General features: G+C 32.9%; 4 protein-coding genes across 5 annotated transcripts; 2 read left to right on the forward strand and 2 right to left on the reverse strand.

Moving 5' to 3' along the window:
* Nucleotides 1-660: 660 nt before the first annotated feature.
* Nucleotides 661-4,813, reverse strand: LOC108206620 (uncharacterized). 2 transcript variants are annotated; one of them, XM_064087188.1, is made up of 9 exons: nucleotides 4,391-4,813; nucleotides 3,747-3,780; nucleotides 3,435-3,635; nucleotides 2,361-2,441; nucleotides 1,865-1,930; nucleotides 1,651-1,745; nucleotides 1,500-1,547; nucleotides 1,315-1,422; nucleotides 661-742 (listed from the first exon to the last, which is right to left on the reverse strand). In XM_064087188.1, the coding sequence occupies exons 1-9, from the start codon at nucleotides 4,675-4,677 to the stop codon at nucleotides 694-696; spliced, it is 969 nt and encodes a 322-aa protein (XP_063943258.1). In that variant the 5' UTR covers nucleotides 4,678-4,813; the 3' UTR covers nucleotides 661-693. The 2 variants fall into 2 exon arrangements, with proteins under 2 accessions (XP_063943258.1, XP_017232470.1); XM_017376981.2 differs by lacking the exon at nucleotides 661-742 and adding an exon at nucleotides 750-1,099 and having other exon boundaries at nucleotides 4,391-4,812.
* A 4,352-nt stretch (nucleotides 4,814-9,165) lies between these two features.
* LOC108209683 (shaggy-related protein kinase alpha) lies at nucleotides 9,166-13,475 on the forward strand. Its single transcript, XM_017380725.2, has 13 exons — nucleotides 9,166-9,479; nucleotides 10,400-10,594; nucleotides 10,693-10,785; nucleotides 10,875-10,934; nucleotides 11,052-11,324; nucleotides 11,492-11,566; nucleotides 11,801-11,857; nucleotides 11,954-12,094; nucleotides 12,186-12,236; nucleotides 12,477-12,572; nucleotides 12,652-12,735; nucleotides 12,964-13,066; nucleotides 13,155-13,475. The coding sequence occupies exons 2-13, from the start codon at nucleotides 10,481-10,483 to the stop codon at nucleotides 13,241-13,243; spliced, it is 1,236 nt and encodes a 411-aa protein (XP_017236214.1). The 5' UTR covers nucleotides 9,166-9,479; nucleotides 10,400-10,480; the 3' UTR covers nucleotides 13,244-13,475.
* A 1,998-nt stretch (nucleotides 13,476-15,473) lies between these two features.
* On the reverse strand, nucleotides 15,474-16,392 carry LOC108208113 (17.3 kDa class II heat shock protein-like). Its single transcript, XM_017378599.2, has one exon. It carries the CDS (start codon nucleotides 16,163-16,165, stop codon nucleotides 15,704-15,706), a length of 462 nt encoding a protein of 153 aa, XP_017234088.1. The 5' UTR covers nucleotides 16,166-16,392; the 3' UTR covers nucleotides 15,474-15,703.
* Nucleotides 16,393-20,965: 4,573 nt separating this feature from the next.
* On the forward strand, nucleotides 20,966-24,644 carry LOC108205793 (ADP-ribosylation factor). Its single transcript, XM_017375865.2, has 7 exons — nucleotides 20,966-21,111; nucleotides 21,776-21,934; nucleotides 22,875-22,945; nucleotides 23,756-23,875; nucleotides 24,044-24,162; nucleotides 24,246-24,327; nucleotides 24,436-24,644. The coding sequence occupies exons 2-7, from the start codon at nucleotides 21,787-21,789 to the stop codon at nucleotides 24,439-24,441; spliced, it is 546 nt and encodes a 181-aa protein (XP_017231354.1). The 5' UTR covers nucleotides 20,966-21,111; nucleotides 21,776-21,786; the 3' UTR covers nucleotides 24,442-24,644.
* Nucleotides 24,645-24,989: the final 345 nt, after the last annotated feature.

Raw genomic sequence — 24,989 nt, forward strand, 5'->3', positions numbered from 1 at the left:
AATTGAAAACATAATATAAATATATAGATATAAATTTAAATAAATAGAATGTCAGAATAATCAATAAGTAAACATAACAACATTAGGTTCAGGTCCTCCTAAAATAGAATCCGAGGATGTAGCACATTTGTGTCCGCAAAACTAGTCCGTAATCAAAAACGAATTAATTTAAATCAAGCAATTAATCCAAAAGCCCAGTGGAAAAATAAATCAGATAAATCAGCAAAACTACCCCTGCGCGCACGTAGATGGTGGAGCAATACACTAGTAACACATTTAGACACTACCAAAGTGTTTTGCTATATAAATCCTTTAAAGGCTCTTTATTAAATCAATGTGAGACTCAAAGTTTAATCTCCAATTTTCCACTACCAAGGAAGCAACTTTGGATCATCATAACTCATCCCATTCCTTAGTCGTTTTGAGTGAATAAACATGCATTGGAAAGCTCTCTCACAGGAGAATATAATCCAAGCATAACCCGCCACGAACACGTAGCCGAGCCTCACTCAAATTTATGCTCAAAATGACAAACTTCCAACAACAAGTATGAGAGCCTGTAACTTGTTTGTTGCAGACATCACATATAGCATCATCATCAATAATTAACATCATACTCTTTTAGTACTAATAGGTGTTTCGGTTGGCTACAGTGCTTGATGCTTCAGTGTTGAACTCATTTCTGTCGTTGAGTCAGACATCTAGCAAGCCAGGAAAGAGGTACCAAGTCCGAGGACTCGGACTGAACATGAAGAACTACAGACAGTATAAGATATATAGCCTATTGTAAGGTTATAATATTTTGTAGTTTGCATAATTTAAGAAACAACATTTTGTAAACCAATTACTGATAAGTAAGGAAAATAATATCTAATCTGTTATTCAGCTTAATTACATATGTACTCTTATTTTTTTTTATTTTACAATGTTATCATGCTCAAATGGAACAACCCTGCTTGCGCTAAGCCACCTCCATAACTAATACATGATCTACTACTGCTTCCTTCGGTTCTGAAATTGTATGCTTCAATTCTTACTTAGTGTACAAGGATAACCTCTCTTTTGCGGAAGTGATGATGATAAAGTCTAAGGAGATGACCTGAAAAGTTAGAAGATGGATATATGATTAGATGCAGGGTTTCTACTTTCGAGTGTACTTAAAATTCTATGTCCCTCCTAAGGCTTGATTTCTAAAACTCTGATGGAGGGGCCATTATACTGATTGAGTTCAAATACACTGCCCCTTTGGTGCAATGTATACGTAGTATTTAGATATAAAAAGCTTGAACACAGGGATTTTTTTAATCATAGAACCTTAAAAATGCGCGTGGGAACATCCTTGATAAAATGAAGTCTTTTGCTTTTATAAGTAGGGAGTATAGAGCATAGCACGGAATGTGAAACAAAGCCAGACCAAAGTACCTGCAAGAAGCAGATATCTGTGAGATTATTTCGGATGCCTAAGAATTATTCGATAGGCAAAAATAGATAAATCTTACCAGGCAGGCGCCCATGGAGTATCAAGCTCAAGGAAAGGATAAGGCCACCTGTGAGAGGATGAGTACAATATAATTTTACAGATTTTGAGTGGAAGAATATAGTGATGTTATAATGGGCATCAGAGAGAGCCATAAGAGGGAATCTATTTACCATGTGACTACTCCACAAAAATGAATTATCCATTGAGAAATAATATAGGCACAGCTCCACAACACAAAATATGTGAAGCGAGACCAAGGAAATGGCTGAAACATTAACATGTATAGAATCGATAATAAGAGCAGAGAATGAGTTAAAAGGTAATGCTACGTATTAAGTGCTGTAGTGCAGGCTTTGTTATTAAGCATGGCAGTTGTATGCTTACATGGTTATTAAAGGCTGAATCAAGAACAAGGAAAACAACATTCGCAGAATGCAGGAGCCCTAGTAACTGCCACATAAAAAAAATGATAAGTAGAAGAAGGTAAAAAACTCAAAAAAAGTCTATATAGTTTGCTATTAATTCTTAAATGCAATATGCATCTGTGCAAACAACTAGAATTTCACCACACCTGCATCACTCATGATGCTTCTTATAAGTGAACATAATCACTTATTACTTTAAATCTTGTTTGTACTGAACTTGTACTAGGAGAAGTGTTCAACACTTCCGAAACAGGGAAAGGGGCAAGGGGGACTATAAAGTGAAATTTTGATAAGTTACAGAGCCTAATCAGTAAGACTGATGATTTGTGAGGGTGGCACCATAAAATGGGCAACCCCCAATCAGCTTTCAGCATTTTTGGATGATCTTCATTGGCACACATAAATCATGAAGCTTGAAGAGGATGTATTAACAGAGAAGTAACAGAAAAACTCACCATGGTAAGGCTATCATTCCCCCATGGAAGTAAAAGGAACCAGAATACCAAGTCTGTTAGCATGACAGCACCTCCACATGCCTGTAAATAGTAGAATTTAGCTTTAAAATAACCATTATCAAACAGCTAAAAGCCCCATGCAACTTGATATAGCTTTAATCAGAAATGAAATATGGAAGCTTTAAACCGACACATCTTTCTCCCTTGCTCAGGTATTTAAGCAGCCAGACTCAGTTAATATTTTGTCATTATTAATATAGTTACTGGACACTGGTGCTATTGTTGCTACTAATTAGGGTTTTAAAGGGTTAACAATCTGGCTGACAATGAGAAGAAAATATATTCAAGGCATGAACAGGCAGTGCACTGAAGTCGTCGTATTATTATTTAGAGCAAAACAAGACCATCAAGCTAACAAATATATTATGTTTACTCATTATAATAATTTATATGCCAGTAACCACTTCAAAAAAGGACCCAAGTAGAAAATTAAAATATATTGTCATGTTTCCTCAATGTATTATCAGGTAAGCTTGTCTTTTCTTGATAAGCACAGATAAGTGGATAAAGTTCTTTTTTATCGTTTGAGGGACATGAGGAGACTCCTAATCATATATTCTTCTTAGTTCACATATATAGAATTTGTGTTTGTCAGGTGGTGAAATTCCCTTGACCTCACTAGGAGTGGTTTATACATAAATTTGGCTACTTGCAGGTAGAGGTGAACGCACATGGTTAATATGGCCTATAAATTGTTCCCAGCAGCTCTTGTTTTTTCTTTTAGTAGGATTCAGTTGTTTTTTTTAAAGAAGTTTGTACAGTCAGGGATAATCTACTCACTCGGCAGAACTGTAATTTGGTGCAAGATGTGAATAGGTCAGGCCTAATGGAGGCACGAGTATGAGAACTTAAATATTTACAACTAACCATCTCAAAAGAATATTAGTTACGATCTGTCCTATATGTTAAATCTTTATCTTTGTAAAATCGTTAGGTCAAGTGAGGAATGAACGTTGTGTTTCTTAACAAAAATGAACTGAAAAAATTTCAAGACAATGGATTGCAGAGACTGACATGATATATTGATTGCATAAGATTTTCCAAAGCCCCTGCTTCTTGATGAATTGAATTTTCTCCCACAGCCTTAATATCTGTAGTAGATTCATGAGCACTGTCACTGTAATCTTTTGCAACTAACATCTCTCTCTCTGCATTATTAGCCAAAGGTTCCTTCGGGTAAGTCCAGCAACCACGCGCGGACACGATGACTCCAATCTACATGAAGAAAACATCAAATACTGAGGTCAAAAGAAAACTAATGCCAGTTTTTATGTATATCTCAAGTAAAGCCTGCTCAAAATGAGTTATTTCAGACGGCGGGCATACCGCAAAGTAGACCAGCACCAATGCAACAGTCCACCTGCATCAGTTCACAGGAGATCACACCAAATTTCTCGCTGACAAATCAACCTTTTTAGGTGGACAGTACTAGTTGGAAAAGATAGTAAAAAAAGAACACAAACTATCGGATATTAGTTTCTTTTATATAAACACACAAGAACTGATCCAGAGCTTTATATGTTATAAAGGATCAGTACAAATGGATCACTTGTGAGAACAAGCAATTAGTGTAAATATATAAGAAATATTCTTAAAATATAATATATCAGAAACTTACTAAAAAGGGAAACTTGCAGAATCTCAGAAAACTTACAGATATTAATTTAACTTAATTATTAAGTAATAAGTAAGGAGATGCAGACAGCAATAGTTTGTAAAGTTTCATTTATACAATATCAAACAAGATAAGCTATTAATCTGTATAATTATTAGTAGCAATAACAATACAGCGAATAATTAGTGAAGTTATATTTAGCTAGTTTTCAACAAGATAAGCTAAATACAGACCTATTATTAACCTAAACATGCTATTTTTAAACATTTCCATAACTAAACTATCCAATATTCAAATCCTAGAAAAGACTAAAACTTGAAGAACATGAAAGAGTTTAAGTTGAAGAAATTCATACTGTGTATAGTAAAAGCAGATAAAAGGACCAAAAGAGACCACAGTCTGACAGAGCAACAAAGCCATGAAACAGAAAGCTATAACTCTGTAAAGTAATAGCCACTTGGGGTGAAGATTTTTCCAACATGGTAGCCATAAATCGCAAGACTTGAGCTGCTGCTGCTTAACTTGTCTTCTACTTGTTTTGATGATGAGATTGAGTGAAATAATTGTTGGGATAAAGACAATTAGAGCACAAACAAGAACTTGCCATTGAAGCCAATAGTCTAAGCCTGTTGCTTCAGCCATTTCATTGGTTTCTTGATATTGTTTAAAGTTTGAGACTTTGAACTAGCCCACTAAATTGGAAACTGAGGAAATGGAAGAAGATAGTTTTGACAAGTTTTTGTGTGGGTGGAACTGGAAAAATAAACCAGAATTGTACAGGGAGTTAAAAGTTAAAACAAGTATACTTGGTCAAACAAGGGAACAAAAAGTAATACTCCCTCCGTTTCAAATTACATGTCCACTTTAAAAAAATTACACAGTTTAAGAAAAGTGGATTGTGAGAAAAAAGTGGTGTATTAAGTCATTAAATGAACCTAATATGTGGTATAGGGTTGATCTTGGAAATATAAATTAGTAATATGTGAAGGAGAGTTGATTTTGGAAATATAAATTTACATTGAAAGTTGAAGTGGACAAGTATTTTGAAACAATTTTTTTTTTCTAAAGTGGACATCTATTTTGAAACGGAGGGAGTATTCACTTGTTTATTTCTCATTTCTAGTAAATTTCTACATTTTCATATGCTAGCAGTATTCAATATTGAATATCCCTTCAAGTGAGAGAACTCTGTTGTTGTGACCACTTTAAATTAGCAAAAAAAATAAATATAAGAGTTCATTTTAAACAATTAATATGCCTTGTTTGCATTAATAGAGTGTATTAAACATCATAGCTTATATCAATTTCTCTTTTGCTAAAAAAAAGAAAAAATAAATTGTTAAATATCAAAAAGTAGTTTCAGGGTAAGAATATATACATTGTTGGCTTAATGACCAATTTTTCCTTTGTGCTACTTTTGGTTTGTACTTTGTAAAGTAATTGCTGTGCAGAGGATCCATATGATGATCATTATTTCAAATTGCAGCTATAGCTCAGTATAATGGCAGATCCAATTAAGAGCCCTTGCACATGATCAAGATGGAAGATTTTCTAGATGAAATAGTGCATCAAATTAAGGCATCAATAGGCCGACGAAAATGGCTGTTGTAATGCCTGGGATGGGACATGGTAGAACTCAGACAACACTTTGCCGATAAATGCTGGCGGTGTGGAATGTGTGGTGACAACTAAAGTTGATGCAGGAAGGATGGTTGCAACAAAAATACTACATTCTTATTGCTTATACAACGTCTGAAAGCTAAGGGTTCATGAGAATATGCACTTGGCTATGTGAGGGTGGTGTGCAGCATGCTTGCTCCTCATGGGCTATTCTTGATTTGATTTCACCATTTAGGATTTCTTTCTCTTCTTTCATACATATTCACATATTCACATGTCCCGGACTCTTGTAACAACTCTAACATGAAAAATTCTTAACCAAAAAATAATGAAATGAACGGGCATGAAATAAATAATCCCAAAATATCTACTTCAACTATAATTTCCTCTTATCTATCATTATAGTCAATCTTCTATGACTATATGTCGAACCAGTACGGATATAACAAATGTTACGATTATCATATTACAATAATACATTTATCTTAACATGCCCGTATAACACATTCATGCAATTTTTCATTCCTTTGAATTTGGATTTGTTAACTTTGTTCTAAAGTTTTGTAATGTGTATATTTATTCTTGGTCGGTGAGAGAGAGATACATTTTGATGCTAGATAACGTGCTAGTGATTAGCAAAGCTCGATTATTCAATATGTCTGCCCCAGTTTTAAGAAAAAACACATGGCTCCTGATTATGGTTCTCATACATAGTAATATTAAGCTGTAGAATTTCGAATTAAACGTGTATTCACCGATTTATATTGATTCAATATGTTTTAGTTATGAAAAGTAATATTATAAATTTATTACATTTTTATATATTTATTATTATAACATATTAACATATACTCCCTCCGTCCTTTTTAGGTGTCACATTTTTATTTTTGTTGGTCAAATTGACTACTTTTTGACCCAAGATTATAAGTCGCTTTTTCATTATTTTAAAAAACTGAAAATTACATTTTAAGGTAGATTAAAAGTTATTTCCGGTGACATATCTTTTTTATTGATAAAATATTAATAAATTTCAGTTAAACTTTGGTCGATTTGACCGGCACAAACCCAAGTGTGACAACTAAAAAGGGACGGAGGGAATAATATTTTCACTTGCATGGTTATCCATCTCCAAATGCAGGGGCCGTTTGCGTGAGTTTAAAATAAGTGTTAAGACTTATAAGTAATTAAAATGTTTAAAAAATAAGTAAAAATCATGAAACAAAAGTTAGACCTAACTTTTTATAATTGATTCTCCACTTTTTACACAAACAGTACTCCATATGCATACCAACCGCCAACTTTGTTGGTTACATCATGGAATCCAAAGTCGCTTGCTTGGGGCAATATCACGAGATTAGAATCAGAGGTCAAGAAATTGTATTTGTTTGAGATTTTAAAAAAAATATTTATGAAATTCAGATATATTTTGTAGAATTTTAATAAATGTCACAAGAATATTGAGGTATTTACTTAAAATTTTAAACGATATTATAAAATTTGATGGTATTCATCGGGATTTTTAATTATGTTTAAAAATATGATAGTGTTTAATTGAGATTATTTGAAATTTACTAAAATCTGATGATTGTACTTTTTATGATTTTTGTGACTTTGTTCGATATATTTTAAATTTTATAAAATCTCATCAAGTTCATGAAAATTTGAAACATTGATGATTACTCCCTCTGGTTTTTTTTGTATGGCGTTTTGATTTTTGGCACACACTTGTAAGTGCTTTGACCGGGTAGTTAATAATATTATTTTTTGAATTTTCTTTTTCTGAATAAAAATTGTGATTATATATTATTATTCAGAAAAAAATTAAAAAAAATAATATTTTTAACTATCCGATCAAAGCACTTAAAAGTGTGTGCCAAAAATCAAAGCGTCATATAAAAAACAGAGGTAGTGGATGTTAAAGACTTCAATGAACTCCGCAATCTTTTATCTAAAAGCAGCATAAAATTACTAGTAGGTTTTTCGAACATGTGACCCCATGTGACTTTTGACATGGCTCAAATGCCAACACCCTAGTAATACTGGTATCCATCATGACCAAAAGAATATTCTTATTCATACAATTATTACTACAAGCAAATAAAAAGAAAATTGGACAATAAATTATGATTAGACCAATTTTTAAGACTTTAATTACCGAGTAATGCTAGGTTCACAGAAAGTGATACAGAAACATGCACAGAATGACGTGTATTCCACTAATCTGTATTCTCTGTCATTTTTTATTGAGAGACGTGGATTCCACTATTACCGGTACTCTGCCAGTTGTGCTTGTTTTTAGCTTTGTACTTTGCTTTTTTTCTTTTCGTCTTCTTTAGTTTTTAGTCTTAAAGTCTACAACTATCTTTTTATACACATAAGTTATTTATTTAATCTTTTTCTCAACAACTTTTTTATATAAAAAAATATATTTGTATTATATTTTTTAATATATTTCTTTTTACTTTTATTATCCAATATATTAATTATATATATAATATTATCTTTGTAATTTGACATGTTTCTTCCTTTTATATTTTAAATTTTTTTAAGTATATATTTTGTTATTTATATTTTAACTTTAACAACAATTTCATGTACAGGAAATATTTTTGTACTATCATTATTTTTTTTAATTTTTAATTTTTAAACCTTAGTTTTTACCAAACCAAGTTTTATCATAAATATTGATAAGTTAATAATCTCATAGAAAACAATATTAGTATTTTTATATTTTAATAGTATAAATATATTTTATTTACTATAAATTTGTTATTCGGATTCATGTATGTATGAATAATAAAAAATTCTTAATATAAAATAAACGAATTTCATAATATATAATATTTCAAATACTTATTTTGTTATTCATATATTAATCTTAACAACAAATTTAAGTTAAAAAAAATATGTCTAAACTATATTCAATTAATGGTTTTGTACTTACATTATACTCGACTAGCAATTTTGTTATACATGCAGTTTTGAATATAAAATAAATAAATCCCGTACCAAAATATAGTAAATAAATTATCTAATATAAAGAAGAAAATTTTCAAATTATAAAGATAATAATATATATAATAAATATATTGGATAATAGAAATAAAAGGAAAGATATCAAACATATAATATAGATATATTTGTTCATATAAAAAGTTGTTAAAAAGGTGATTAAATTTATTTCAAAAAAAGATGATTAAATATATAATATATGTGTATAACAAAGATGTAGACGTTTAGAGTTTAAAACAAAAAGAAAACATAGCAGCGCAACACTAAAAGGAAAGGTGAACAGAGTAGTGGAAATCCAGGTCGACAAAGTAGTGGAAATCCACGTCATTCTGTGAATTTTTCTGTATCCGTTTCTGTGGATCTAGCATTATTCTTAATTACCCGATGGAATCTGATTGACTAGCACCATAAAAAAATTTAAAGCCAAAGTGTTGAATGGTCAAAAAAGAAGACACTGTATATAGGGAATATAATAGACTAAAGTAACACAAATAAATTATGTGTTCTTTTTTTTTTTTTTATCTTTGACTGCAATCAAACCCACTCCAAACAAAGCAAAATAAAGCAACAAATCCAAAGCAAAACTGTCCCCTTCTCTCTCCCCCCTCTCTCTCTCTCTTTCTCTCCCTCTCTCTCTCGGTTTGTGGTTGAAATCTAAATGACCCGTCAAGCTCGACAAGCACAATTTGAAGAAGACCAAGCTGTTTCTGGTGTTCACTAGACTTGTTTGGGCTTTCACTATTATGATCCAATGTTGGCAGCACCCTCCAAATCTTAGTAGCCACAAACCCATCATCTTTTAAGCTTTATTGGTAAATAATTAAATATTATCTTTTGGTTTTGTTGTATTTGTTTGTTTTGGTTTTAAAGATTGGATTTTTATGATGTTATTTGTGTGAATCTTGATAGTTAATAGTCCTTGTTGTTTTCATGTTTTTTAATTTTGTTATTTTTATGTGCGTATGTGTTGTTTCAGGGTTTTGTCATGATCTTTAGATCTGTATTTTAGTTGTAAAATGCTATAGTTTTGTGTAATCTCTTATAAAAAAATTTGTGCTGGTGGGTCTCAAGTCAAACTGTAAACTGAAGGTTAATTTTTAGTTTGAGGATTGTGTGTGTGTGTGTGTGTGTGTAGAGATAAGGCTGATTAAGAGGTGTTTCATGTGAAATTGTTCAAGTATATGTGTAAGCATAAGACTCTGTCTCGAGTATCACATATTGGAATTGACAATCAGTTCTTCTATGACACTTCTTACTTCTGTTGGCTGTGAAATATTTATGCTAACAAGGGGCATGAAGTATAAACTTTAATCTTAGTGACAAAGTTCATCATGAAAGTGATGAGTGTCTGCTTTAAAATCAGTACTTTTATCTTTGAGATATTTGTAAAGATCTCCTGTTGATATATGTTTTTGTAGTTTGTGGATGTAGAGGAAGAATTTTTTCCATGAATTAGTGAATAAGTTTCCCTTGTGTTAGAATGCTGAGACGATTTGTTGTTCATCATCATTCTTGTTGTGGATACCTGGTGTTAATGTTTTAATTTGATGACCACGTGAAATTGCTACTAAGTTAAAAGTTGAATGCCCTTCAATTAGTGCAATTAATTTCATGAAATCGGGTGTACGAGCTTTTTTTGATTACTACTCTAGATGATGAAGATTTGAAATATTATATAGTATTTATCTTCTTTTTGGATTGTTTAGATAACCCACCCCAATGCGTTTTGCAGGTAAATAGTTATTTTGCTTCTTCATTTAAGATAGGAATTGGGCAGCAGCCCACTTTTGCATCAATTTGAGCAGTTCAAGCAATGGCTTCAGTAAGTGTAGTTCCCACGTTAGGAACAAGAGAACCTAGCGAAAACAGTGCTGCTGTCGATAGGCTGCCTGATGAAATGAATGACATGAAAATTGGGGATGACAAGGTAAATGTTTGGCTATGTTTGTGTGTGTGAGCGCAGGAATTCCATATCCTTTGCTGCTCTTGAATTTTGTGCTTAAGTAACACATACCCTTATTCTAGGAAATGGAACCAGCTATAGTTGATGGTAATGGGACGGAGACTGGCCATATCATTGTGACAACCATTGGTGGTAGAAATGGCCAGCCAAAACAGGTATGTATTGACATTACATAATTTAAGGTGTTTTACCTAGTGTCAATATTTTTGATATTGTAATTTGAATTTTTTTACATATGATCCAGACAATTAGTTACATGGCAGAACGAGTTGTTGGGCAGGGATCATTTGGAGTAGTATTTCAGGTTTGTTTTAAATGTTGGCTTCAGTATCATTGTTTTGTATCTTTTAACGAGGATGCTTTTTTATTGTGAGAGGACAATCTTGATGGTATATTTAAGTTGTTAATATGGTTGTTTCAGGCGAAGTGTCTTGAGACCGGTGAAGCTGTTGCTATCAAAAAGGTTCTTCAAGATAAGAGGTACAAGAACAGGGAGTTGCAAACCATGCGTGTTCTTGATCACCCAAATGTCGTCTCTCTTAAGCATTGTTTCTTTTCAACAACTGAAAAGGAAGAGCTCTATCTTAATCTGGTACTCGAGTTTGTCCCAGAGACTGTTCATCGAGTGATTAGACACTACAACAAGATGAACCAAAGAATGCCTATGATTTATGTGAAACTGTATAGTTACCAGGTATGCCTTTACTGTAAAGTGTAAACAGAAAGTGGCTTAGTATACTGTTTGATAATGTTCATTTCATAGTTTTTATTATAAATATGTAGGTTGACATTTTTCTTTTGACAAGTAAGCTCTCATGCATATTTGTTGACATTCATTTTCAAATGTAATGTCTCATGCAGATTTTGAGAGCTCTGGCTTACATTCATGGGAGTATTGGAGTATGTCACCGAGATATTAAACCTCAAAATTTGCTGGTAAGGCTAATGGTATAGTTTTAAGAAAGCTATCTTCAGTCAAAATGGACTTATTATAGAGGATCATCAGCGATATTACCGCATGATATACTATCAAGCGGGAGCTTGTAGTGCACATAATCTTAACACAAGTTATACATGAAACATCATATAATTAGGATACTGAGCATCAATATTTCAGTTTATCATGGATTAAAGCTTGCAATAACTTTAGTGATGGAATTTACATCTCAGGTAAACCCGCACACTCATCAAGTGAAATTGTGCGACTTTGGAAGTGCAAAAGTTCTGGTCAGTGTTAATAAATTCAGTTAGGACACATCTATTTTTTTTACTGATACATCTATTTCTCAAAGTAATTATTAATTTTTGTGTCAAATTGTGCAGGTAAAAGGAGAGCCAAATATTTCTTACATCTGTTCTAGATACTATCGTGCACCGGAACTTATATTTGGTGCAACAGAGTACACTACAGCCATAGACATTTGGTCTGCTGGTTGTGTTTTGGCTGAACTGCTGCTTGGTCAGGTAGATACAAGTTCATCAGTAATGGAGTTTTTAATTGGACTGGGAACCTATTTATTTATTTTTGATCTGAACACTTCTTATGTGATTTTAGCCCCTCTTCCCTGGTGAGAGTGGAGTCGACCAGCTCGTCGAAATCATCAAGGTTAGTTGTCAACTAAACTTATTAGACCAGTCATGACTTGCTTTCCTTGCATATATTAAAGATTTAAAGATTTACATATGGGCTTATTTTGGTGTCTAGTCCTATAATCCTATATGCTAAACCATACTTAATAATGATGCTGTCTACACTGTATATTATTTACTTTCGTTTTTATCAACCCCAAGTAGGTAGGTTGGTTCATTTACAAGTATATGGATATGAATATATCTGTTAATGCAGGTTTTGGGTACCCCGACAAGGGAGGAAATTAAATGCATGAATCCTAATTACACAGAGTTCAAATTTCCACAGATAAAAGCTCATCCATGGCACAAGGTATGAATGATGCACTCTATCGACCGAATTCCTGATATTGAATTAGTTTTGAGATTGTTGTTCAATAATGTGTGTTCAGATATTTCACAAGCGCATGCCTCCAGAAGCCGTAGATCTTGTGTCGCGGCTACTACAGTATTCTCCAAATCTTAGAAGTACAGCTGTAAGTTAACACCATCCAAATTCTGCAGTTTGACTTCTTTACAGTACTTTATCCGTCTTTGGCTTTGCTGTTCACCCAATCTACTAGTGGTCAGCTGTTACCTGTCCTTGACCAACTTATTGAAATCTGGTCTCTCTTTGATCCTTTTAATGCCTTCAAATAGTTTGCATCATCTTCACAGGTAGACATCTTTGTGTTAACTTTGTATATTGTTTTACTACCATACAGTTAGATACTTTGATCCATCCCTTTTTTGATGAGCTCCGGGACCCAAACACACGCCTACCAAATGGACGGTTTCTTCCGCCGCTTTTCAACTTCAAATCTCATGGTAAGGTTTCATCATTACTGTTTAATTTCTCCGTAGTTGGTTCCATGTTAAAAATGAATGTCAACCGTTTGCGGCTATTATTTTTCAGAGCTAAAAAAGGTTCCAACTGAGGTCCTCGGAAAGCTGATTCCGGAGCATGCGAGAAAGCAGAGCGCAATCTCACTCTCCAATTCATGATGCATTCTCTAGTAACAATGGGAGCTACTTATATCTGTATCTATATGTTTATCTACTGTGGTTCTAAGCAGAACTATAAGTTTATGCTCAAATATGCCGTGAAGTGGGTTCTGACCTTGTGGGTACTGACCTTATGTCTAGTTCATGCAGATTTGCAAGTGTTATTCACATGCAAATATTAATTTTTGAACCAAAATATAATGTTTATTGTTTCAATATCTTGTTGTGATTACTGCTGGTTGGAGTTGTGTTTCGATATCTTTCGGTAGGATTGGCAATTTCGGTTTCTGCTGTGTGTGCCAATAGATGTATCAATTTTGCGTTGTAAGATTTTCAAATTTAAAAAAATGTATCTGTTTACGAAAAGAATAATACATCAATAAAGCAATTTTACTGGGCTGCAGAAATTTTCATCATTATTCTTTTTCATTAAGGTGCTATGGATTTCATTCAGAATTCATGTTTGGTAAAAATGAAAATTTTAAATTGAACATCTGTTTTTGAACATTCTAATCTATCATAAAATATTTTGGAAAATTCTCTACTTTACACTCGTGTAAAGTAAAATTCTCTACGATACACCTGTACACTTCTGTTAATAAAATGTTAACAAAATGTTAACAAAATGTTAAGTTTAAGTAAACAGGGTGATAACAAGTATAAAACTAAATATTTAATGAATATTTAAATTATAGTATTAGTTACATTTATATATCTTTATGCAAGCTTGTTCTTTTAATGAAATGGTACTCTTCCGGTTTCTTAATTGATTGATTGAATTTTGTTAATTGATTCTTCAAATCGATGTTTGTATGTGCGTGTTGGGGTTGTGTCTATGTGGTGCATGTGTGTTCTGAAGTCACGACGGTGATTGGCGGCGATGTAGCGTTATCTGGTCGGGATCGAAGCCACGAGAGAAGAGGGAGTGAGAGTATAGGGTGTAATGGGTCGTGTCGACGAAACTGGAGATCGGAGGCGACGGCGTTAGTATTACAAGAGGGAAGTAGGGGTTGGGTTATAGGTGGTATTGGGGATTCATGACAGATGGAATAGCGATGGAAGATGGTACGACGAGTTGAGGGAGAAAGGGTGGCCGACGGCTTAACCACAACACCGTCGTTATGAGATGGCCGATCGAAATCACAATAACGGTTGTTGCCCAGGAGAAGTAGAAAGGAAGCTTAAAGAAAGAGATTGATTGTTTTGAGGCGGCCGGATTTTTCGATGAATTGGGTAGCAATTTATTGCATTATAAATTTATCTGATAATTGGAATTCCGTCAAAATTAACGACCGACTAATGTTTAGCTTAACGGAAGGGTATCGTTGGGAAAGTTTTTATACCATGAGGGTATCATGCGTAGAAGTCAAAAATGTAGTTGTACCAACAGCAGAAGCCAATTACACGAATGTACCATAGAGAATTTCCCCAATATTTTCTAGTAAAAAGGTTACCCTTTCATTTCAAATTCTAAAAATTACTTAAAATTTACTAGCATAAGAGCATCTCCAAGAGACTCCTTAATTAGCTCTTAAATCAAAATATGAGGATGAGAAAAAATAGAGCTCCAAGAGTCTCTTAGTGGCTCTTAAAAACCTTAAAAGCCTCTTCTCTCTCCTCTAATTTAAGAGCTACTAGGTGGCTCTTAACTTAATAAAATAATCATTTCTTCCAAGTCTTACATTAGACTCTCACTACATGATAAATGTTTGGATTCAAAATATGAATACAATATAAGTTAAGAGCAAATATAAAGAGTATTGTTGGGGTGACACTCTTAATTTTGGATTAACTTACTAGAAGCTTAATATTTTATATATAGGAGTTAACTAAGAGACTCTTGGAGATGCTCTAAAAATTGGAGATTCTAATGTACTTGCAAAATATGAGATTTAATCAATTACTCAAATTCAAATGAACTCCGAATTTTCCAACTGGCCATGTCAAAATTTTGAACAGGCCATGTGAATGTGAATACAGTTTGTTTATTACTAGCAAATACTTTCGTCCAGCTAATTTGAGCTGTGGTTGATCCCAGTCCATTTGGTTATGGTTTCTAATGCCGAGTTCGCAAGCTTACAGATTTTATTACTTCTGAAAATTCTATTCAGGTGCAAGTAGATTCTTAACAGCAGATAGAAGTGTAGAACCGTTGAAACAGGGCTTTTGACAAATGTTGATTACCGTCCTACCTTAAACACGGACAATTTTGCAAATTTCAACTCCGTAATTCTGGAAAATGGCAAAAATTTACTGGGAAAAAGAAGAGATAGAGAACAGTTTAAAATAGGAAAATCACAAGCATAAGCGTTACTGAATTACATATAAAGCAACACCACTTGAAACATTATTACTTCAGAACTTGATAACAAACTCACACACACTATCCAGTTGCATCCAATAACTACTCCAAAACCAAGGAACATTCTAGATCAACAATCCGGAAGCAGGCAGCTGAATTCAAGCGATCTGGACCTGAATGGTCTTGGGCTTCTTGGGCTCGGGAGGCGGCAACTTGTCCACCGTAACCGTCAGCACACCGTCCTGGCAAACCGCCTTGATGGCCTCCAAATTGGCATTCTCAGGCAATATAAATTTCCTCATGAACTTGCCGACCCTCCTCTCCATTCTGACGTACTTGACACCTTCCTTTTCCTCTTCGCGCTTCCTCTCTCCGCTGACGACCAACACATTGTCTTCCTCCACCTGCACCTTGATTTCCCCGGACTTGAGACCAGGCATGTCCACCACAAACACGTAGGAATTGGGGTACTCTTTCACGTCTGCTGGAGTCGAAGCCATGGCTTTCGCATCACGAGCGTAAGTGCGTGCCTGGGTGGATTTGTTGTCTTGATTGTCTTCATCCAGAATGTGATGGAAGGCGTTGAGGATTGGATCGAATCCCATTAGTCTGATATCCATACTTTGATAAGCGCTTCAATTGAACAACTGACTCGTTTTTGTGTAGATTTGCTTTGTGTTTATTCTTGTAGATGGGAAAGAGGAACGTTTGTTGAGTTTATATATACCTGGAAATGAAATATGAAAGAAGGGTCTGGAAACAACCAGAATGTTGAGGAGAGGCTTCCCGGTTTTCGCTCTGCACACTGCTTCTACACTCTTCGCGAAGCCTCGCCCAATAACCAGAATAGTTCAGAATGGTAAATATAATTATTCTATGTTTTTTCCAAAAAATAAACTGAGAAATCAATCCAATAACAAAAAGTTATATAAATGAGTCTGAGCTAACATAAAACGGATCATGTCGCTAATTAATCTGTTTTTTAAAGAAACACGATCAAACGATTTGCTAAATATATACATGTATGGATTTCATCACAATCAGTTTGAGCTATCAATCATAATTGCAATTTTATATAAATTACAAGATCTAATTTTTGGGATATTGAATTACACCAAAACACATGAATAGGGAACGTAATTGTGGTAGATCTAATTTCCGAGATATTGAATTACACCAAAACATATGAAAACACACCAAGCTCTCACAAGGAGTAAATAAACAAAATTTAAATAAATAGGGAACGGAACTCACCCGGAAAAGATTTTATATAACAAACAATACAATTTCGAATGATAGAAATCCTTATCAAGAGAGGAGTATTATTGTGGAAAAAAAAAAGTAAAGTAAAGAAGAACCGTGGTTATAATATTTGTTATTATATATTTTTTTAATATTAAAATTTAGTTATGAAGATAATATAATATTAGTAATATATGTATTCATTTAGTCGAAACAATTATTTTTTCATAAATGATTAATAAAAATATTTAGATTATATTTTTTTGTGTTATTTATTATATTGAATAAAATTTTAATAGTTAAACTCGCAAAAAGACTAATTAAAAATCGGGTCAAAGCAATATATTTTGATTAAAATATTTAAATGAATTTTAATTCTAATATCCTTCATTGGTGAAAGCCAATAATCTCCTTTTCTCGTTTAGTTTTGCCCAACATACTAATGAGCGTAGAATCTGACAAAAATAACTATTTAAATGCGCATTCTGTCAATGCGTGCATGTGGTACGTTATCAGACATGCGTGTACGGTCTTGATTTGTGACAACACGCTTACTCAGAATGCATATATAAAACGATGATTAGTTTTATTCTGCTGGACTGATACACACGCATGTTTTATATGCGCATGTCTTATTCATATACGCACGAGAAATCTGATTGATACATGTGATGATAATAAAAGTTATGTTAATTTTTGGAACAATAACCAGGCAGACTGACATAGTAGGTAAAGTAACTGAACAATTATATGTATGTTTGTACAAGGAGATAAAAAAGATTTGTTCACTTGTACATATAACTCTTGTTGGACGAAAATCTAAGACTGAAAAGATAGGATGAAAAACTCAGATTAAATAGAGGTAGAAGGAGGCAGTGACATCATGTGCGAAAAAGAAACCAAGAAACATAGGTGTCAAAATATATATGTTCGGCATATATATGCATGTGGATGAATGATGATGCGGGTTTGATCTGATATAAAGGGCACTGTTACCGAAAAATGATAATCGAGACATAGTACATTACAAAATGTGTTAAAGTAGGCATTTTCTCATCCTTCATTGATTTTTTTGTGACTTCTTCCCTTGTAGTTTGAATTGTGTGTATGTGTCTTTTACTTTATTTATATATAACTTAAGATATTTGTTTTATACGGTTGGTGTGTTTTATTTCTTTTATATACTAAGAGCATTTGACTACTAAATATAACATAAAATATTGAACTCCTAACAAGTTAGTATATTATTAAGAGTGTAAACTACAACAATACTCTTTATACTCACTTTTAATATTATATTTTATTCTTACTTGAACTTTATTATGACAAATTTCAAATTCAAATGAGAGGGAATGGAACGTTTATTATAAAAAATAAGTTAAGAGTTATGTAATGACTCTTAAACAAGAGTACAGAAAAAAGACGCCTAGTATTTTTAGGAATCATTAAAATTTTTTTGGAACTCTATTTTTCTCATACTCCTTATTTCTGGACTGAGTTTATATAGGAGTCCCTTGAAGATGCTCTAAGCTACATTTCTAACTTATTATACCATTTTTAACATAACAATTGTTTTAGTTTTGTGTTTGACAACTTTTTAGTTGCTTTGTTGGGATTGCATGTCCTTTCGAGCTCTGTAGGAAGTTTGGAGGCTTATACCTTGGGAACTATGAAGAATTTGCTAGTTGGCTTTTTTGTAGTTAGACACTAGGTTCGTTGATCATCTTAAATTTTAGTTATTTACAAAGAGAAATGTCTTTATAAACTTCATGTTGAGGGTTGCTAATGTCATAAATATAAATAATGTTTGTCAAATATGATAATTGTACAACTTATCATGACACATCAAACTAAATAAACATATTATAATTGTTTTCATCTATACACGGTGAAAGACTTTGCATGTAAAGAGATTAATGACATCTTTTATTCTGTTTATGTGAAGCAAGTTGTGTCATTTCATTTGTACAATAAAAAATATATTGAAGCATACTTCCTCACCTTGCAATCTATCAAACATTCTATTAATTAGTTTATTACTTTAATAGTATTATAACATGTTATCAGCACGAGTCTTTGTTCAAACTTATTCAGCATATAAGGATGAAGAGCCTTGCAAAATTAGAGTTTGTTGTCTTGGATGTTTTTGGAAATACTTATTTGTATTGAGTACTTGATGCGAAATTACATTTTAATGTTATCGTCTTAAAAGCCACTATTGATCCTAAAATACCTGTTGTAGAACAAATGTCAAAGCAATTACATTCGTATGCATTACATCAATGAAGACCTAAAATCAAAATATCTCACTACGAAAAATCCACTCACACTTTGGATTAATCTCAAAGATAGATTTTATCACAATGAACTTGTTAACCTACCATCTGTAGGGTTGATAAATGATCCAGTGATACTGAATACCTCTCCATTCAAGTACCAGATTATACTTTTTTAGATTGTCCGAATTTGAGTCCGAGATCATTTTATTCAAATATAAACCAATCCGGGATATTTGGTGTCCGGATCTATACTGAATATGAGCCAGTATCGTCTTTTTAATTTTCTAACCGGGTAATTATGATACATCGAATATAAGGCAATATGATCCACCAACATTAACTATCATTTTTGTTTCAATTATTTAAATAATAATTATTTAGTCTGAATAAACATAATATTATAAAAATACAATAGTTATAAATTAAGACTTATATTTATATGTATGTATATATAATTTATTAAATATTGATGAAGATAATATGCATTATCACAGTTAATAATCATATTTAGTGAAATTTTAAAGTGCTACAATATGCGTTCTTCTTAAATGAAGAATTCAACTAATTTTCTTAAAATTTACAAGATGAAGAGCCTTTTTGATTGTAAGAAAGCTTATCAAACAAATCCTCAAAAGTTAAAAAATTAACGGTTTTTCAAGTATGTTCTCATGCGCACATGCTAGCTGCTAAGCCCTAAAATTCACAAGTTTGACTCATTTTGATTGGTTCTTGTTTGTTAATAATGGCGGAACTATGTACAACCACACCAATCAAAATGTCCCAAACCTATAAAATTTAGTGCTTAGCATGTGCCCATGGGCACACACTAACAAACCCAAAAACGAAAAACTATGATGATGAAATCGCTACATGCACCTATTATAAATTTCCCAAATTATCCTAATAGAGTATGCAAAACTCTTCCTTTTGTTACTTTATTTGAAAACCTGTAACTTGGACCAGAACACCTTTCTGTTCTTTTGTCATGTCCATCTTTCATCATGTTCGTTCGTTTTTAAGTAAACTCCAGGTTTAAATTGCAGACTTTACTACTTGTCCTTCCAAAAAAAAAATCTCTAATAATAATACTAACAATTTGATTTGTTTATTTCTATGATCAATATTGATAATCCTGTGCGAATATTATTAAGTATTGATGTCGTGGACTTTGCATAATGAATTAGACTTGTCGACATTTTTGATTTCTCGATAGACTAATATACGTTAACTACATTTCATGATTCATCATAATGACTTGTTGAAAACTCTACTTCACGACAAGTAAGATTTATTTTTGGACATCTTTACTCCATGATAGTTTATCTTCACTATCTTCACAATAGCTAAAGATTCACTTTAAACCTTTACAAATTAAACTTAGAAATCAAATATAAATGTTTCGGTCTTAACGTGGTTTACCATTCACTATGAGGATGGTAATGAGGAATGATCAGGAGACATTTGTTTAAGAAAAAAAAATCTAAAAACAACAGATGAAGTCAGTGTACTAGAAATGCAGGTTTTAAGAGTTTTGAAAGTAATAGATTGTAATGAAAGAACCGAAAGTCATCATGTTATTATCGAATGTGACTCGTTCATAATATTTAACGCTCTTCAAAAAAATTGAAACTACTAATTAGAGATTGAAAATTCTCTTGAATATTGTTAGACTAAAATAATAAAAAAAAGAATTATTAGTTGTTCGCCATGTTAAAAACACGATATGTTAACATGGTAGCTCAACTATTGGCTAGATTTTATCATTGAATAGCTTCAATTTATTTATGTTGTCTCCGTAAATGGGGTGGGAGATTCTTTTATCAGTAAGTTAAATTACTGTAATTAATAAAAATTCTCATTTTTTTCAAAAAAAATCATAAATAATTAGTATCGACAATTAAATTTTGAAAAGGAAAAACAAGTCGTGGGCTTTAATTGTCGTGGACGACGACACTTGAAAATTGAAATATATATCTCTCTCACCATACCCGATCGATCGATCCAGATCTCTCTCTCTCTCAAGCTCTCTCATTCGCTCCCTCCAGGTAATTCAACCCTCCATTTTCGATTTCTCATCCTCGCACCGTAAGATCATGTACAGACATACATATATTCATTCGATTATAATCATTGTTGGACTTGGGTAATTCATTTCGTTCAGATCCATATCTATCTCGGTTATATCATTTCAAATCGCGAGTGCTGTTTTTTATTTATAGATTTAATATCAGGTGGTTTCTTCTTATCGTTTGAATTATATCTCAAAATTAGCTGTGATTTCGTTTCGAATCTACATGTCTATTTTGTGGATCATTCTACATAGATATATGTTAATTCACTTTGTTAGATTTGGGTTTTTAGATATATATAATGATGTTACTAAGATCAAGGTGCTTTGATTTTTATATATTGCGATTTTTACGAACAATTTAGTAATTTATTTACAAGTTTGGTTTTGATGGGCTTTTCTACTGAATATCGAAATGTATTATGAATCAAAGTTATTATGTATGCGTGATGTTGTGATCGAGAGTTATAGTGTGTTTTAGATTGTGGAGAATTAATGATTAGGTTATGGTTTGTAATGCAATTATCTGTGTTTGTTTCTGTTTTGCATGTTTGGATAAATGATTAGTACATTTATGCTTTTGATGCTTGATTTAGTTTACTTTTTATTTTATGATTTGAGTGTTGGTTATTTTGAAATAGGATTTGCAAGGATGGGGCTTTCTTTCACCAAGCTGTTCAGTCGTCTGTTTGCTAAGAAAGAGATGCGCATACTCATGGTGGGTCTCGATGCAGCTGGTAAAACAACAATTCTCTATAAGCTCAAGCTAGGAGAGATTGTAACCACAATTCCCACCATCGGTAAGATCAATGACTCAGAATCGTTTGTTGATTATAAAAGCTTGTTCATGGGCTTGGTTCATATGCTAGAATAGAAGAGTTCAATAACTGCATGACATTTACTAGAATGCACCCTACTTGGCCTTCGTGAAAATTATTTATGTAATTTTAGAAATCGCATTATTATCATGGCTATGACCATTGTTATTAGTGAAGAGGCTACTGCCTACCTTTCAGAGGAAAATTTCACTTTAGGTAATCATTTATCATTGAGAAAGGAAAGTTTTTATTTCTCGAGGTATTCTGGATTGCATTCGTCATCACTGTCACTTGTTCAAGCAGAGCGTTAGGTGTGATACTAATGATCACACCTAGTTAGTTGAGTCGACACTCCAAATTTCTGGCTTATATATTTCAGAATACAAGGAAAATATATATTTCCCTTGTGCATTTCTGAAGTGCTGGCTTATTTGTTTGGGAGTGCCAACTCACTGAAGCCTTTTGGATATTTACCGTTAGTAGAGCATTTTAAAATACTGTTATGATGCCATATTCAAATTTGTTGAAACGTTACTGTTGCATCTGATCGTCAATTTTAGTTTATTATTCGTGATTTACCTTCTTAAACAATTAATCTACTATTTGCTGCATTTGACCTTGATGTCCTTTTATTGTGATTATTATGATATTCAAAATTTGGTATGATATGTATCCCAAATTTCCACATGAATTAAAACTTCCCATATACTTCAATATTCTCACAAACTACATCGCTTTCAATTCTTTATAATCATAATCTCCAATTTGATCTTCTCGACATGTGTTATCCTTCATTCCACCTCAATTTTGCCAAGGACATGAGGAAAACAACGCGTTTTTTGTTTCAGATATATCTAATCAGGAAGCAACTGTCTTGTTCTTGTTTTTTCTTGTTGATGGCTGATATATGTACATTTGTCAGGATTCAATGTGGAGACAGTGGAATACAAGAACATCAGCTTTACTGTTTGGGATGTTGGGGGTCAGGACAAGGTATGCATCCTCATTGTACTTAATTGCTAATATGTGATAGTAAGCATTGTTCACAGATCATCTTAATTATTAAATGGTTGTTTCTTAATCGCATATCATAAAATTGTATTGGTAGTGGGACACATATTTCATCTATTGTGTTGTAAATTTTTTTATCCCAGTTGTGTACATTTCTCTCCTTTTATAGTCTATATATAAAACTGAAGATGCTAGTTATTTTTTTTGTATACTTAAAAGATTACAGATTACTGCTATGTAATATCATATTTTTAAATTTGATTTTCTCTTCTGGGCGTAAATCATAAACCATCTCATTTAGTTCTCTTGTTTAGTTAATCTGTATCTTGTACTCCCAAGGTTATGCATCATTATACGGAAATGTTGGTAGAACATAATATTCTTTGTTGATGAGATAAAAATAATTTTCTTTTTCAAAGTCTGATTTTTTTTTTTTGGTCAGATCAAAGTCTTATATTTAATGTGAAAGAAAGTGCATTTTATGTCATTATTGGTTAGGATATATGATCACTAATGTGTTTTGGGTACTTATCTGTTTCTAAACTGTTTTCCTATTCATGTATCATTTGAATAATTTTTTTCTTTTAACATATTACAAGAATAGAGTTAAATCTTTAGTCTATTGTAGTTCTGATTAGATATATATACATACACACCCTTACTCCACTCCACTGAGGGGGGAACCCTTTACCTTTTATCTCTAGGAGTGGTATTGATCATTACATGATTCCATCATGGATTAGTGTAGTTGACGAAATGAGTTCATAACATCCTTGTATGCTGTTTCTGCAGATCCGTCCTCTCTGGAGACATTACTTTCAGAATACTCAGGGGCTCATCTTTGTTGTTGATAGTAATGATCGAGATCGTGTGGTTGAAGCAAGGGATGAACTGCACAGAATGCTGAATGAGGTACTAAGAAATCTATCTTTCCCTGCACAGCCCACAACTGCCTTGGTTATTGCACTTGCTGACCCCACTTGACATAGATAGATAGTCCAAATTTTTTCCTAAACAGAGTCATCTCATATAGAAATTCCGTTGGACATTTAATTTGACGAATTATGGTGTATATTGCAGGATGAGTTGAGAGATGCCGTGCTACTTGTTTTTGCAAACAAACAAGATCTCCCCAATGCAATGAATGCTGCTGAGATTACCGATAAACTCGGGCTTCACTCCCTCCGTCAGCGCCACTGGTAATTTTAAAGTCTTTGTTTTTCATTCCCCTGCATTTCCTAGTTACTCTCTCCTTAATAATAATTATAATTTGATGTTGTAGGTATATCCAAAGCACTTGTGCCACCTCGGGTGAAGGTTTGTATGAGGGGCTAGACTGGCTCTCAAACAACATTGCTAACAAGGTATGCACATCTTTGTATTAGGCACACTATAACTGTCAGTTGTTCACGTATAGTGAACTGCAAACAGAGCTGACATATTCCTTAATGTTTTTGTTATTTTACTTGCAGGCATAGTCACCCCACTCAAGTTTGCATAGTCCTGAAATTCAGCTTAGAAGTATCTTTACTGCTTTGTTCAGAGATTTGTACCATGTTAATGTTGATCTCTTTTTACATTCTGCCCGTGGTCTCTTTTCCGGATTTTGTGAATTTCTTACTGTAGCCTCAGATTATTTGATATTCTCATTTGCCTTGATATGAATTTGAATTACAATCAATCTTTTGTTAACTGTTGCTTTAGATTAATCCCTACACATAAATTGTCAGCACACAGTTGGAGCATGGGTGAGTTGTTTTTAAGTTCTCCCGACGTATTTAGTTAGTTTATTAACTCTGTCATAGATAGAGTATTGTTATTGATGAATACCTTTCTTTTCGTTATGTAGAAACAACCTTTAACCTAACAGATGGAAACGAAAAGACTCTGGTAGAATAGAATCACTATATCACATATTGATTGGTGATAGAGAACATATAACTTTCTTGGCATGCATGATGCCTATTGCCTCATACAATGAGGGGCTGACTTCCCGTTAAGTTATAAGTTTAGCATTTCATGCGTT

This window comes from Daucus carota, chromosome 2, assembly GCF_001625215.2.
Source record: "Daucus carota subsp. sativus chromosome 2, DH1 v3.0, whole genome shotgun sequence".
Classification (NCBI taxonomy): domain Eukaryota; kingdom Viridiplantae; phylum Streptophyta; class Magnoliopsida; order Apiales; family Apiaceae; genus Daucus; species Daucus carota.

What these genes read in the sequence shown, in the direction of transcription:
- LOC108208113 (XM_017378599.2), bottom strand. Translation starts at nt 16,165, where the DNA reads ATGGATATCAGACTAATGGGATTCGATCCAATCCTCAACGCCTTCCAT.
- LOC108205793 (XM_017375865.2), top strand. Translation starts at nt 21,787, where the DNA reads ATGGGGCTTTCTTTCACCAAGCTGTTCAGTCGTCTGTTTGCTAAGAAA. An exon ending in AACCACAATTCCCACCATCG is followed by an intron (nt 21,935 to 22,874) that starts GTAAGATCAATG and finishes TACATTTGTCAG; the next exon opens with GATTCAATGTGGAGACAGTG. An exon ending in TCCCTCCGTCAGCGCCACTG is followed by an intron (nt 24,163 to 24,245) that starts GTAATTTTAAAG and finishes TTGATGTTGTAG; the next exon opens with GTATATCCAAAGCACTTGTG.
- LOC108206620 (XM_064087188.1), bottom strand. Translation starts at nt 4,677, where the DNA reads ATGGCTGAAGCAACAGGCTTAGACTATTGGCTTCAATGGCAAGTTCTT. An exon ending in ATCTGCTTTTACTATACACA is followed by an intron (nt 3,781 to 4,390) that starts GTATGAATTTCT and finishes GAACTGATGCAG; the next exon opens with GTGGACTGTTGCATTGGTGC. An exon ending in TTCCCACGCGCATTTTTAAG is followed by an intron (nt 743 to 1,314) that starts GTTCTATGATTA and finishes CTTCATGTTCAG; the next exon opens with TCCGAGTCCTCGGACTTGGT.
- LOC108209683 (XM_017380725.2), top strand. Translation starts at nt 10,481, where the DNA reads ATGGCTTCAGTAAGTGTAGTTCCCACGTTAGGAACAAGAGAACCTAGC. An exon ending in TGAAACTGTATAGTTACCAG is followed by an intron (nt 11,325 to 11,491) that starts GTATGCCTTTAC and finishes TGTCTCATGCAG; the next exon opens with ATTTTGAGAGCTCTGGCTTA. An exon ending in AGCTCGTCGAAATCATCAAG is followed by an intron (nt 12,237 to 12,476) that starts GTTAGTTGTCAA and finishes CTGTTAATGCAG; the next exon opens with GTTTTGGGTACCCCGACAAG.